The 15473-nt window shown below is 36.5% G+C and overlaps 1 protein-coding gene across 2 annotated transcripts in view; it reads right to left on the bottom strand.

The window, feature by feature from the left end:
* The window catches only part of LOC111044285 (polypeptide N-acetylgalactosaminyltransferase 1), a 69191-nt gene extending 63758 nt beyond the window's left edge, over positions 1-5433 (bottom strand). Inside the window, exon 1 of one of the 2 annotated variants that reach the window (XM_039434158.1) lies at positions 5269-5433. In XM_039434158.1, the coding sequence (XP_039290092.1) occupies positions 5269-5278 (10 nt within the window). In that variant the 5' untranslated portion in view covers positions 5279-5433. Of the gene's footprint in view, positions 1-4794 lie in introns of both variants that reach the window. The other variant, XM_039434152.1, reaches the window with a different exon arrangement.
* Between the last annotated feature and the right edge of the window lie 10040 nt (positions 5434-15473).

The raw sequence follows: 15473 nt of genomic DNA, 5'->3' as shown, positions 1-15473 counted from the left end.
TAATCATTGAATTACCGTTAAGAAAATTGTGAAGAGATTCAATATATTCTAAGTATTGGAGATAGGTATTCGACTATATTGACGGAGGTAAATATACTGCATTTATGTTATAATATGTTGCATTTAACTTCAATTTAACTCCTACTGACTCATAATCATTATTAGCTACCAAAAGCTTATCACATAAATCAGCATGCAGTGATCTTTTAATGGCAATAAGTACCCCCCTCCCCTCAGACGACCATCACCATTACCCCTATCACTCTGATAAACACTATAGCGTTTATCAAAAAACTTGGAGCTAGCAATACCATCATGCAACCAGGTTTCCGTCAACACAATAATATCGTGATCAGTGCTTAGTAAGGATCTATAAAAATTGGAAGATTTTGTGGGAAGATCTCATTTCATTCAGAATTTTACAATCTTACAAAAAGGCAAGAGCAAATTTTACTGTCTGATCACTGGATTTGGCAGAAATAGCTAAAAACTGAAAAAGGAACCGAAAATACAAGGATGTTGGACCACCCTGTATATAGCACAAGGAAATTTTGCATGAAGAATTTGGTAATGGACTTCTATCACATATCCAAATAATATATTAAGAAATCAGAACTACAATATAAATTGCAAGCACACCCCCTTTTTTATGTCTATATTGACTGGACTAACAGAAAAATTACCAATTTCTATATTGAAGCTATGTATCTCGGTAACCCGTTATTATAAAAACCATTACATGATCTTGAAATGCGCAATAGAATCTTCTCTTTCATTTGCTGTGAACAATTCAATAAATGTTCAATTATTTGACCAAATTTGACTCTTGATGCATGATTTTGAACCGCCTTGACGAGCCGAGAAGAATGAAGTGTAGAACGATGAGATCCGAGCATTGTGTCAAAAGTTATAAGTGTTTGAAGTTTTGATCCTTGAAGTGTTATGCACGCCTCTCCACTAATAAATACTGAAATGAAGTGCATCTAACAGGTGATTTTCATAGAACATAATCTCAAAAACTTATATAATCATGCGAAATATCAATGTGAGGACAATTTGAGTATGAATTCTATACGGAATCAAAATAATGGGGGAGAATGATTTCTTTCGATTCGTGTCTGGTTCATTCTTATCCAACCTATAGTGATTATGTTTGTAAAAGTTGAGACATTTTGAGCAGAAAAGTCTGACATGCAGAAATGCTAGAAACGGTTTTGTTTCTAAAGATAAGTGGGTGGTGAAAGCAAGAACGTTTCTCAGAATAAAAATTATTTATTTTTCCAATAGTCGGAATATTTTGGCCTCTCAGGGTGTAAAATTCAAGGAGAGCGGCTGAATGGTTTTCCACCAATAACTGAGCTAACAAGATTCAAGATTCATTTATTCTCAGAACACTTTAACAAAAATGCAAGACGAAGTCAACAATTAAATAAGTATAGAATACTCATTTGTATTTGGAACTCGCTTCTCACTCACAGGCATTTGCCCATATGAGGAGCCTTCTTCACATTTTATATTGTATTTTTGTAAAAGAAGAAGAGAATAAATCAATTTCAAATATAAAAAATTCTAAAATATAACAATAAACGTTAATAGTCATCACAATCACATCGTAATATATACAAAAAAAAGACAAAGATAAGCAAATTCTATATAATATAAGAAACATTCTTAAAACAGGTATATCACAGTTAAGAAAATACACAGACATCACCACAAATCCTCATAACCATATGGACAGCAGTCAATTAGAATATTTTTAACAGAAACCTTGAAACTATTAATATCACATTCTTTAATATGAGCCGGCAGTTTATTAAATAACCTCTTTCCAAATTCAACAAAACTTTAAATGGTAATTGCACTGTGATAATCTAAGTGCTTCTGCTTGTCTTGTAAAATGATTGTGTATATTACTATTTATGGGTAAGATGGATAGATTTTTTCTGGTATACATCAGACATTCAAACACATACGAAGCATAAACAGTCATAATATTTAGTTTTTTAAACAGAAGTTGACAATGTGCTCTACTATCTACTTTACAAATGATCCTTATGGCCCATTTTTATACAACAAAAAGTTTCTTCATATTGGTATCCCTCCCCCATGCCAAAATACCATACAAAATACAACAGGTGTGACTGAATGTGAGCATGATATACAGATACCAACACATCAATGCTAACAATATTTCTTAATCTACATAACATAAAAATGCCTCTAGATATTTTCTTACCCAATGAAAAAATATGATTTTCCCATTTCACATTACTCTACAATGTGATGCCAAGAAATTTGACATAACTAATATCTGTCTTACAACCAAAGTCAAAATCTAACAACTGGGTCTTATCTTTATTGAGACAAAGAAAGTTAGCAGCTGTCCAGTCCTCAATAGTCGCATTAATCTGCCCCAATACATTCAAATTGGTAAAAATCTTTTCACACTTAATCTGGACTGCCAGATCATCAGCAAACATAAAAGCCTTAATATCTCCATTACTTATAGCAGCTATATATGGAACCCTGGGGTACACCTGTCTGAACCTTCAAAAAATGAGAAAGAGAACCCTTATAAAAAGAAGCCTGAAATCTATCACTTAAATAGGAAATCATAAGCTTAATAGACACATCATCAAACCCATTAAACTGGAGTTTTTTTTATCAAAATCTCATGAGATATGGTGTCAAAAGCCTTTGACATGTCATAAAAACTACTAGAAACTTTGTTCTTACCATCCGGCCAATTAATACAGTTTTTCATGAATTCAGATATAGCACCTCTTTTAGATCTATATACAAATTGACTATAAATGTGAACAGTGAATTACTTTCAAAATAGCTTATGATTTGCTTATAGAGTACCATCGCAAATATCTTTGAAATTATAGGAATAATGGAAACAGGCCAATAATTGTTGTAATCTAGAGATGAACCTCTCTTCAACAAAGGAATAACTTCAATTAATTTCAGACATCTAGGAAATTCACCATCCTTAATACAAATATTAAAAAGGTAACACAACACTTCACATACAAATGGTGCAGCCAATTTCACAAAACATGAATTTAAATAGTAAACATCAAGACAAGCACTGAGAATTGATACAATTACTGAGAGATAATATAGAATTATACACCTGCTCAACAGTAATACATGAAAAAGAGAAAGAATTTAATACAGGATTATCTTGTTTGTGAATGTCAAGATAATAAGAAATATCATTTACAGAGGTAGGTACTCTTAGAACAATATTACCAACACTTTCAATAAAGAAATCATTGAAACCACCTGCTGTCAGGCAATCATTTTGATTAACCTACTGTATTTTAAATCGTTCTTGTTCAGATTCTCTTTTACAATAGACCACAATTCTTTGGGTTTATTTTTAGCTGTCAGCACACGATTACAATTGTAATTAAATTTGGCTTCCCTCACATTCTTCTTGAATATGTTTCTTAATAAATTATACTTAGGCCTATCCTTGTAATGAACCAAACCTGATTGTCTGAATAACTCATACATAAGCAAACAGTCATTCTTTAATTGTCTAATATCATCATTATAGGCTACCATTTACAGGTAGGATCAGCTTTTTTCTTGCACATGACATTCTTAACAGAAAAGCATAGCTCAACAGCAGTTAAAAATTTTCTATTGAAAAACATAAATTTATCCTCCAAAGAATCAATAGAATAGATCTCAATCCAATTAATCATACTAATCAGCGATTCGAATAAAGGAATATTTGTATATGTCAATGGCCTAAAAAAATGGTTTAGCGCGACAAAATTAAACATGAATTTTTTCAGGGTGTTAGTATACATAGGCTACTACAAAGCCTGGAACCGAAGAGTCTTCATCGTTAAACCGCAAAAGTAGGTAGTAATGATGCAGGGTTATCTTTGGAGGGCGCTGGGTTATTTTTTGACGTACAGCGCATGAAAATATATATCATTTTGAAACTGAAGAAACGATTTGAATTTTCTCTGTATTTCTTGCACAAAAAAAAGTTTAATGGAAAGAAATTTGAAAAAAGATTAAAAAAACTTTATTTTGGGCTTTTGAAGGTTAAAACTAATAAAACATGTGTTTTAGAGGAAACTTTTATAGAACAAAATTTGTTGAGGGAGATTATTGAAATATTTTGTTCAAAGAACGAGAATATCTTGAATGGTTATTGAAATAAAAGCGATATAGCAAAACCCTAAAAATTTTGCCGGTCATATTGCTTTTCAAGTGTTTGCCTGTAATTTCAACTTCATCATCACGATCATTATTATGACCTAACGAAGAAATAATATATTGAGACATCATCCACAGCTGTTACCCAAAATCAAAAATGACCACGGAGTGCCTTTATCATGACATTAGTGACATAGTGGGTCTCCACCCAAATTATTAATGTAGCCTAATGTTTCTTTTAAATTCTCTGACATTGTCTAATGCAATTTTGTAATTGTTTTTTGACAAAAATAAATTATTTTATTTTTATTATTATTTGCGCCCCGACTATATAGACCTACTGTATATTTGGACAAACATTTTTCTGAAGATGTTTTAATGAATATAGATGCTAAGGGTTTTAAAGACATAATTCAATTTTACTTGAATTTAGTTTTAATAATAGCCAGCTCATATCAAGTCAGACAGACCGACAGATAATTCCATTGAGTACACATTTTTTATCAGGATTCCAAAGCATAAAGATTTATTGTAAACAAGTAGATCTAACTTACCTACAGATCAAATTTGTTTATAATGAGGCTTATGCAGTTTCAATTTACTTACCCACAGCACTGAATACAGATTTTATCACTGCTCGTGAAGGAGTCCAAGAAAGTTTTGTAAAAGAAAGCTGAATACTCGGATTTCGGACTCTATCATAGAAGCCTAACCTAGAAGTTCTATGAATCAACCACCTCCAAAAAATAATAACTATGACTACAGAAAAACATATCTTGAACCAAAAACATTTTCTGCGTCTACTATAAAATAAATTCATGTCAATAAGACAAAAAGCATGCTTTTAACGATTTTTGAACATAAAAGCATATTAATAACTTAATAAATCATCCTACATTTATTAGATTTTTACATTATTATTGATAGACCGCTCTGAATTTTTTTGAATAAATTGCAAGAAGTACTGCTTCGAAATAAAATAAATATTAAATTAAATGTACAAAAACAAAGATCACTCAGTCACATTAACATAACACTAAAAAAGACAATGCAATTGAAAGATAAAGATAATGAACTTGCATTGCATCATCGGTGCATCGCACGATCACAAACACATACAAAAATCCCTCTACAACCTCGCTCATCGCTCCTAGGCGCTACCACAGAATAGACACAGAATGGAAACTTGTAATCAAACGCCTATCTAACCAATGCTTTTTACATGACCCCAATACTAAACACGTCACGTGACCTTGGGAAGTTCCAATCCTGGTCTTCTGATTGGCTCGTGGCAGTGAATGAGATCAATTGATCCGGATCATTAAAGTGATCCGAACCTACCATTAATACTATTACAATGCGACGCTTCCTAACAAGATGGCGAATTTTGGCGTCAGGGTATAGCCAAGTTTCCTTACTGTATGTATACTGTGGCGCTACTGCTTCTATTTCCATGACAACACAGTATAACAGAATAGGTACAGAATGGAAACTTGTGATCCAACGCCTATCTAACCAATGCTTTTTACATGACGCAGATACTATAGTGAGGTCCACGTTATAATGGCAGTGAGGTGCACGTTATAATGACAGTGGATAAAGATAGAGGAACAGCGATGCCGATTCTCTGCATTGATTAATTATATTTCTACACTGTCAAAAACATAATTGGCATCGTTGTGGACCTAGAAAAGGATAGTACCACCGACTTTGTCGAATGATAGACAAGGATAGCAAAACCAAAGTTGATTAAATACTGTCATTATAACGTGGACCTCACTATAGGAGAAAAACGTTGCCAAGTCGCTCCATTTTCCCACTGACTGTACACAGCTGTTACTGAATTCATTCCATTAGATTTAATCCAATAATAATTATCATTTCCTTGATAAAATAATAATTCAATGTCAAATTGATCAAAAAAATAAATTTTCCATAATTCGATTAAAAAATTTGCTTTCATGACTGAGATCAGATATTCATTTTTATACAAACCTGAAATGGCGGCTAATTCAAAAAGCTGTGATACAACAATCTGAATTTCAAAACAACAGAAATTGAGTTATTTGGTAGGTATTCTATTCTAATTTCCTTTAAAAATAATGGAAAAATAGAAATCCTTTTCAAAAATAAGTAATTTCAATGGATTAATTCTGAAATAACTTTTCAATATTATTTATACCGGTACGAGTCGGTCTAACCTTTATGGGTAGGCTAACTGAAGCATGGATGAAATCTGGGATGATTAGTTATCAACTTTTAAAATGTCATTTCAGGTATTTTAATTTGTGTTTCTCATACGTTAATGTTTAAAAATTATTTCATTGTTTCAAAAATACATTTTAAATCAATTATACGACTTGTGTAATCTCGTACACTGCCATTATAATGTGGACCTCACTATAGACATGTCACGTGACCTTGGGAAGTTCCAATTCTGGTCTTCTGATTGGCTCGTGGCTGTGAATGGGATCAATTGATCTGGATCATTTAAATGATCCGAACCTATAGTGAGGTCCACGTTATAATGACAGTGGACAAAGATAGAAGAACAGCATTGCCTTGCCTCTGCATTAATTAATTATATTTATACATTGCCAAAAACAGATTTGGCATCATTGCGGAGCTAAAAAAGGAAAGTAATACCTCCTTTGTCGAATGATAGACAAGGATAGCAACATCAAAGTTTATCAATTACTGTCATTATAACGTGGACCTCACTATACCATCAATACTATTACAATGCGGCGCTTCCTAACAAGATGGCGGGTTTTTTGCGTCAGGGTACTAGCCAAGTTTCCATCCATACTGTATGTATACCATTGATATATATAGCTAATATGGTTGATATATATATTCTCTATATCAATGATGTATACTGTGACAGTATGACAGTGTTGCCACACTGTCAACACATAATGCCGGTGTAGCATTCGATTCTGGAAGGCGATAATTCGATATAAGGGTAGGTTCCCGTTACGGATTCGCCACAACTGGTCAAACCAGTTTTTCTTACTCCAGATTACTCCAGAACTGAGATATTCAGTGACTTCTCGATGTCACAGCTGATGAGGTTTAGGTTAGCAGTAGTGCCAATATTATAAGAGAAAATGTTCCTAGCAGGTGACAGTATTTCTCACCACATCAAAACAGATAAATTATGACATTCCTTGAGTATATATTTCTCTTTCAGATCTACACGTTCTCCAATTATATATAATAATGTTGGCCATATCACAGAGAAGAAAGTAGAAATTCCTTCTACTTTGTGCTAGAACCAGTGAACTCTATACTAACTGGAACGGGCTGTCCAATGCTAAGCTACAGCCAAAAGTGTGTAAGGCGGAGTGAGTGAGACAGGCCTACCATGTGGGATTCCCTTCTCTCTCGTACTCATACATTTAAGCAGGTTGTTGCAGCTCTTGAGTACGATTTTCCCTTTTTAAAGTTGAAAAACGGATTTGAATGAGTTGTAAAATCTGACAAAGCATTTATTGGAACGGTTCTACTTGTCACTCGTTCCGCTACTACGTAGACATCATGTCGTCATTTTGTCCATCCGCGCTGACCAGTGACGTCACAGTCGGTTCTATGACACTGCTTTAGTCAAGTTGGTTTTCTATACTTTTATTCATATTTTTTTGTCGGATTATTTGCCGTTGCAATTTTAATATTTGTACTATTTGATTTTTTGGAATTTATTTGGTCTTTAGGCATCTTACTTTCTAGATATTTATTACTTTTTCACCATACGTTTGCAAACGTTTTACCTACGTTTCAAACACATCCGGCATCTTCCTTTTTTCATCGAGCATTGTAGCGTCTTTTTGTCTTTTGCAATGGTTCTTAGTTGAGGGTGCATTATGCCTTCGGTCTAAACCTTTTATCCATTTTCATCGGACCTACGAAACGTTTTTAAAAGTCGGATTATTCGTTTGGAATTCTACTTGCTCCTGTTCTCATTTCCACTGGGGGATTCGCCTGCTGTGGTGGACGTTTCCATTCTTGTCATCGCATGGCCAGATCACATCATCGCTTGCTGATGTCCTGTTCCTGTGGGTATTGCGGAGTCATTGCCTGTCTGCCTGGCTGCATCTCCTCTTCAAAATTTTATTCAGGTTACGTAAATCGTTCTATTCAATTTTCATTTACGTATGTATCATAATTGTTTTATTAATGTCTATCTTGACATTCAATTCACTAAGGCCACCGACGCCTATTAATTCATTGTATTTAACAGCTACCCTTGGCTTTACAAGTGATTTTCTGAGGCCACTGACACCTATATAATTGTATTCAATAGTAGCAACTATTTCATTGCATTTGACAGCTACCCTTGGCTTTACAAGTGATTTTCTGAGGCCACTGACGCCTATTAATTGATTTATTAATGTCTATCTTGACATTCAATTCACTGAGGCCACCGACGCCTATTAATTCATTGGATTTGACAGCTACCCTTGGCTTTACAAGTGATTCACTAAGGCCACCGACGCCTATTAATTCATTGTATTTAACAGCTACCCTTGGCTTTACAAGTGATTTTCTGAGGCCACTGACGCCTATATAATTGTATTCAATAGTAGCAACTATTTCATTGCATTTGACAGCTACCCTTGGCTTTACAAGTGATTTTCTGAGGCCACTGTCGCCTATTAATCGTTCTAATTGATGTCTATCTTGACATTCAATTCATTGAAGGCCCATGTCGCCTGTATTTAACCTGGACAATCTTTACATTGTATTTATTAGCTACCCTTAGCTCTTAAGTGATATTTTAAGGCCAGTGACGCCTATTAATTGTTTTGTCGATGTCTATCTTGACATTCAAATCACTGAAGGCCTATGCCGCATATATTTTTATGTACTCTTTTGTTGAGCACTATCTGCAGATCATTGTCATATTTTTATTAATAATAATATTATTATTATTCCTCTTATAAATCATTAAGATTGAACCTTGCAGCAATAACTTTCATTAGCACTCAATTTATATTCGCATTTCAGGTATCATTAATATTACCTTTTCGATTATTGTCAGGCTTCAATGGTCATTAATGTCATTGACCTAATTTCATTTAAATTTTGTATTTCTCTAACGTTTTATCATGTTGTAATTATCCCAAGATATTTGACTCAACCTACTTACAATTGTTTTGTATGTGGCCATCTGCCTATTATTATTTTATTGTTATTAAATCTTATCTTGTTGATTCATTTAGTCTTTTATTGGCGTACTTACCACACTTCAAGCTATCAGTATTTTTATGCACAGAATTCAAAGATTTATTTGTAGGTATTAATACCAACTATCATTCACAGTCCACTGCCCTGACCTTGGATTCTGTCAGAGTATTAGGGCTATCAGTATTAGATCACAACCTTTTTTCTTAAATATTGTGATGTATTTGTCGTAAAATGCGTAGAATTGAATAAAAATATGACTGAGAAATGGTGATGTATTGTGTTGCATTTGGATGCAAGAATGGGCATGTTAAAGGAAATGAAATACCATCTCACAGGTAAGTCAAACATTTTTAGTCTATTAATTAATTTGAAGAAACCTTTTTGTTCTACATACATTTCCAATACTTTTTTTCTATTTTTATGAAAATGGTAAACTCCCGCTGAAATAGAAAACAAACTCTACAGAAGTTTTCTATCAGATGCTGACGTCACGATGGGGTGATGTGGCAGTAGATGTTGGCTTCATCGACTTTCAGTATGAATACACAATGGAATGTGTCTATTCTATCTATATCTATAACTGGTCTAAGGTACCTAGAGGCGAGTTCATGTAAGTTATGTCAAGATCTGTAGGTGTAGTTAGCTTATTCTTATTGCTTAAAAGAGAAGTTTCTTATTATAGTGAGAAGCTTATTATAAGAGATTCAAGTCTTTGTTATTCATTCCTATTGTCTTGAGTATGTCAATCATTTTAACATGTTGAACCCTGTCAAAAGCCTTCTCATAATCAATCAAGCACGCAAACACATCACAACTACTGACATCTCTGCACCTTTGGAACAATACTTGAACGCTAAATAGAGCCTCTCTTGTTCCAACAGCATTCAGAAACCCAAATTGGTTTGGTGAAATCTGCTCTTCACAAAGCCTATATATCCTGTGAATTATTTTGAGGAATATCTTCAAGAGATGGCTCATCAAACTGATAGTCCTGAAGTCACCACAGGTTTTAGAACTTGCTTTTTTGGAAAGTGTGACGAATTCTGAATTCAATCAATCTTCTGGAATTACTCCTGATGAGTGAATGTTATTGAATATTTTAGTCAGCCATTTAATACCATCTTCATTCAGCAATTTCAAGAATTCAGCTTCTATTTGGTCTGGTCCGGCTGCCTTTCGGGGCTTCATATGTGGAATGGCTGCTTGTACTTCCTCAACAAGGATTTCTGGCCCTTCTCCTAAAAATTAATGTATCATGTTCTTCTCTAACATCATGGAAAAGTTTCTCCAGATATGATTTCCATAGCTCCTTCTTCTTATCAGTATCTATGATGGTATCTCCTGCTTCATTTACCAGAACTTTACAATTCTTTTTATTGTATTTTCCCATTACTTCGCGGACTTCCTTGTGAACGTTGAAATCATCATGCTTGCTTTGATGATATTCGATATCACAGCAATTTCCCAGTATTTCCCTCTCCTTTGCCATCCTAATTTCCTTTCTTATAATGTATTTTATTCGTTTATATTCTGTCGCATTTCCTTTATTCAACCTTCTTTTCTCCATCAAGTCCAAAATTTCTGTTGTCATCCAAGATTTCTTCTTGATTCTTTCTGGCTTCAATAGCTCCTTCTTCTTGACAGATTCTACAGCTTTCTGAGTTTTTTTGAGTTCTGTGTCAACATTGTCAGAATCATTTTTGATTTGTGCATGGAGCATTCTTGAAGCTGCTTCCTTAACAAATGGGACATTCAATTTTTACAAGTCATAGTTCAGCGTTTTCTTTATTGGACCTTTTTAAATTTCAATTCAAATGTACCTATCAAGGGACAGTGATCGGATCCTATGTCAGCTTCTGGATAAGTTTTGAGGGACAGACAACTATTTCTGAACCTCATATTAAGTAAAAGGTAGTCAATTTGATTTCTGACCACATTTCCGGGTTTATCCTGTCACAAAGTGAATTTTTGTGACGGATGGAGAGCTGTCGTCTAGTGTAAAATTAGCGAATTTATTCTGTTTTAGAATTAGAATAGGGTCGATGACTTCCAGATATATCTTGTTGGACTTGTAGTAGTGTATGCACATTATCACCATCATCGCCAATCCCTATGAATCAGCAGCAGCCGTATCATCAAAACGATAAGCGGCTACCGAGTCGGGTTGGTATCGCTCTTCATGAAATTTCTGGAATAGAAATATTGTTTACCGGCCTGATTTAGTGTAGTAATTAGTATCATTGTCATCATTAGCTGCACCCTTAACATCAGGAGCAGCTGAGTCAAACCCTGTCACATGACCAGTGGCGTGATCGTCTTTTCAGACTCTCATTGGTCGGGAATCTCTTTTCCCCCGGCCTCCTAATTTTCAGTGACCCGGTGCTGCTCCAAGAAGACCTGGGAGAGAAGCAGTTGTTCGGTGAACGGGTTTGTGTATGGCCGCGTTCTGAGCGGCGCTCCTAATAGTGGTGTACTAGTGGGTTAATATTCTATTCTGTATTTTAGTGAATGGAATATTGTATGTCGAATTGCCGACTGTATTTGAAGGTGGATTCTTCTGGGGGATTTTCTTTCTTGTCAGTTATTTTTTCCTAAATTCGTATCACTGGGGGTGAACGAGTTATCCTTGGTTTTGAAACCTGTAAGGGATCTCAAGTTTGTGCTACAAATAGTTGAGTGGGAAATTTAGCTAGGCTCTTATAGCAGATTATTTTTGAGTACTTAATTTATAAGCCTCGACTCTGTCGCTCCACAACATTTTTAATTATAATACAGGAAGTGGGAATCGGTTCGCTATTCTCCGTATCAGTATCCACGTCGATTCAGGTAATTGTATGTCAGGACTGGTAGTCCGTATATTTTTCCTTCTCTGTAGTAAGGTGGCCTTTAGTTTAAAGAGTAATTTTTCTCCATTGAATTTTTATTCTTGTAGGGAAATCCCTGTCCTTTTTAAGAATAGTTATTCTCAATTAATTTTTATTCTTGTGGGAAAATCCCTGTTCCTTCTGAGAATAGTTTTCTCGATTAATTTTTGTCCCTGCAGAGAAATTATTATCATTTATAGTAAGTTTTCCTTGCTTGGTTTTCATACTATAGAGTGGCCCAGTATTTTAACTTTTCTTAGCAGTTTCTGACTTGCTGTAATTCCTAGTAGGAAAATTCCAATCATTTCCTAGAGAACTCAGGTACAGCTTGAGTTCGTCCTTGTCGAAGTTGGTAGACTGCGACATCCTTACTCTTTCTTTCTCTCAACTTTCCCTCTACTAAAATCCTTCTAGCTCTCAGGTACAGCTTGAGGACTTCCTCGCCGAAGTTTCTAGACTGCGGCATCCTTTCTCTTTCTCTCTCTTAACTTTTCCTATTCTATAATCCTTCCTGCTCTCAGGTGCAGCTTGAGAACGTCCTTGTAGAAGTCACAGACTGCGACGCTTCCTGCTCTCAGGTACAACTTGAGAACGTCCTTGTCGATGTTCCCAGACTGTGACGCTTCCCGCTCTCAGGTACAGCTTGAGAACGTCCTTGTTGAAGTCACAGACTGCAACGCTTCCTGCTCTCAGGTACAGCTTGAGAACGTCCTTGTCGAAGTCACAGACTACGACGCTTCCTGCTCTCAGTTCCAGACTAGAGATCGTCCCCGTCGCGGTCCTCAGACCAGCGAGAGGTGTAGGAAACCTTGTGTAGAGCAGGATCTCAGTCACAGATTAGAGATCGACCCAGTCGCGGTCCTCAGACCGGCGAGAAGCTTAGGAGAAACCTTGTAAACCCTTCCCTATCCTCTCATAATAGTCGACATACTGACTATTAATTTAAAAGCGTTTCGGACGATTGAGAGTGATTCCCATACCCTTAAGGGCAGTCACAGATTGGCCCTTAATAACCGGCGCGCAGTCATCAGATTAGCGCGGAAATCCTGTTTAGCAGTTTCAGAATTGCTGAAAATCCTTTCGCAGCTGCAGGCTCGCGACTCAGAAATCCCACACCTCAAACCTTATTCTCTAAATTTCAATTACCACATAATTGAAATTGATATACTGTATTTAGCTAGCAGGTCTAGCTTGCTGAGTGCTAGAGCGCAATTCTCAGATTGCGGATTATTGAGCAGATATTCATTTGCTGCAGAGAATAATAATCTTATTATTGATTCTCTGTTCCCTATACCCTATACCGTATACCTCATACCGTGCACCCTATTCTCTATAGCTTACACCCTATACCGTGCCCTATTTAACTACATCTTAAATACTACTAATAACTCCATAGCTCCGTCATACCTTTACCCCATAGCTCTCACCTCAAACCCCATAGAAAAACCACATCCCGGGCTTGCAGGTACAGCTTGCTCGCCGTCAATTCGCAGTTGGTTCAGATTGCGTACTACCTTTATAAATAGAATTATTGGTAGGGATCTGATAGTCAGATCCGTCTCCTTGTATAGGGTTATCTTAATCTCCCTTAACACCCACCCTGTATTCCAAAGGCCGAGGGCCGAATCGGCCAGTAACACCACGGGTAAACACTCTTCCCCTGAAATTAAAAATCTCGCGAAAGAAGCAGAGGGTAAAGAATCAGGATAGAGGGAGAAGTGTAGGTCCGGTAACTCCACCTGTCAGTACGGCTACTGACCCCGACCCATATCCGACCGTAGCTAGTCCGCATTGTAGCAATACTTCACAATTATTAGGAAACCTAGAGGGTGGAATAGGACATCCTAATAAAACTGACATCTCCGAACGTGGGGCTAAGACGTCTGGCGCCCAAGAAAATCGCGAAGAGGGTTTAAGTGAATCCCAATCTGCGATGAGTGTACACGGAGAAGAGACTACTCATCAGGATGATGAAGTCGTACAGGCGGTCCACCGGGAGGACCTCGCGGAACGCGAAGCCAACCCCAGAGTGTCGTGGGTGTATCGGCTGAATAAGGAGGAAGCGGTCGGCTACCTAGAGAGTCTCGGCCTGTCGGCAGCGGGGACTGTGAAGGAGCTGAGGAGGAGGATGGTCGAGCACCTTCGATCCCGGACCGCTGCTGCCTCTCAACCAGGTACAGAGCCGGCACTGTCCCGCTCTTCAGGCACGTATGGACAGGGAAAAGTCTGCGACAAGGTAAGAAGTTGGAATTTACATTTTGATGGTGTATCGGATGCTCCCAGTTTCATCGAGAGGCTCGCGGAACTCCAGGGCGCATATGGGATCTCTGGGGAGCAATCTCTTATAGCCCTGCCGGAGCTGATGGAGGGAGAGGCCCTACTTTGGATGCGGAATTGTCGCTCCCAGTGGAGGACGTGGGCTGATTTTGTAGAGGCATTTAAACTCTGTTATTATCCTCATTCTTATAGTAACGACCTTGAGAGTCAGATCATTGCAAGGAAGCAGAGGGAGGGCGAACCGGCTGATGAGTATGCCGAAGCCTTGCTTACCTTGATGAGACGGTTAGGTAGTTATGAGGGGGATATGATGTTCCAAAGGTTGTATTTAAATTTATTACCGAGGTATAAATTATATGTTCGTAGTGTAGGGGTTAAAAATGTAAATGAGTTGTTAGATGTAACCAGAGAGTATGAGGCAATTCGTGCCGAAGAGAGAAACGGGAGGTTATCTCTGAAAAGCACGAAAAGTGAAGAACAAAAAAAGAGTGATTTTCAGTCTAAAGCCGCACCGAAAACGTGAGAAAAAAAGGTAGGAAAAATCCAAGAGCCTAAGTGTTGGAATTGTGATAAAGTAGGGCATTGGAAGTCGAGTTGTCCCGAAATTTCTAGTTGTCAAAAGTGTAGAGAAATTTTTGATTATTGTAAATGTGTCTCACAAACCAATAAGGTATCAGGAATCGCTGTAGTGAAGTTATCACGTGTTTTAAGTACGAGGTCAAAGTTGGGGGATGAGCGCATTTTTATTGATGTAGAAATTGCTGGGCAAAAATTTATTGCACTATTAGATATGGGAGTAGAGGTATCCTGCATTAGTGGAAAAGCTCTTAAAGTGTTAGAGCAAGTAGGGTGTGTTAGAAAAGAAAAGTGTAGTCACCATGAAGTATTAACTAATGGGAAGTATAATAATTTTTCCACAAAAATTATAACTAACTTAAAAATAGAAAATATTTTAGT

The sequence above is a fragment of the Nilaparvata lugens genome, chromosome 1 (genome assembly GCF_014356525.2).
Source record: "Nilaparvata lugens isolate BPH chromosome 1, ASM1435652v1, whole genome shotgun sequence".
In the NCBI taxonomy this organism is placed as follows: domain Eukaryota; kingdom Metazoa; phylum Arthropoda; class Insecta; order Hemiptera; family Delphacidae; genus Nilaparvata; species Nilaparvata lugens.
The sequence above is the reverse complement of the archived record's forward strand: the minus strand, read 5'-3'. Positions and strand labels throughout refer to the sequence as shown.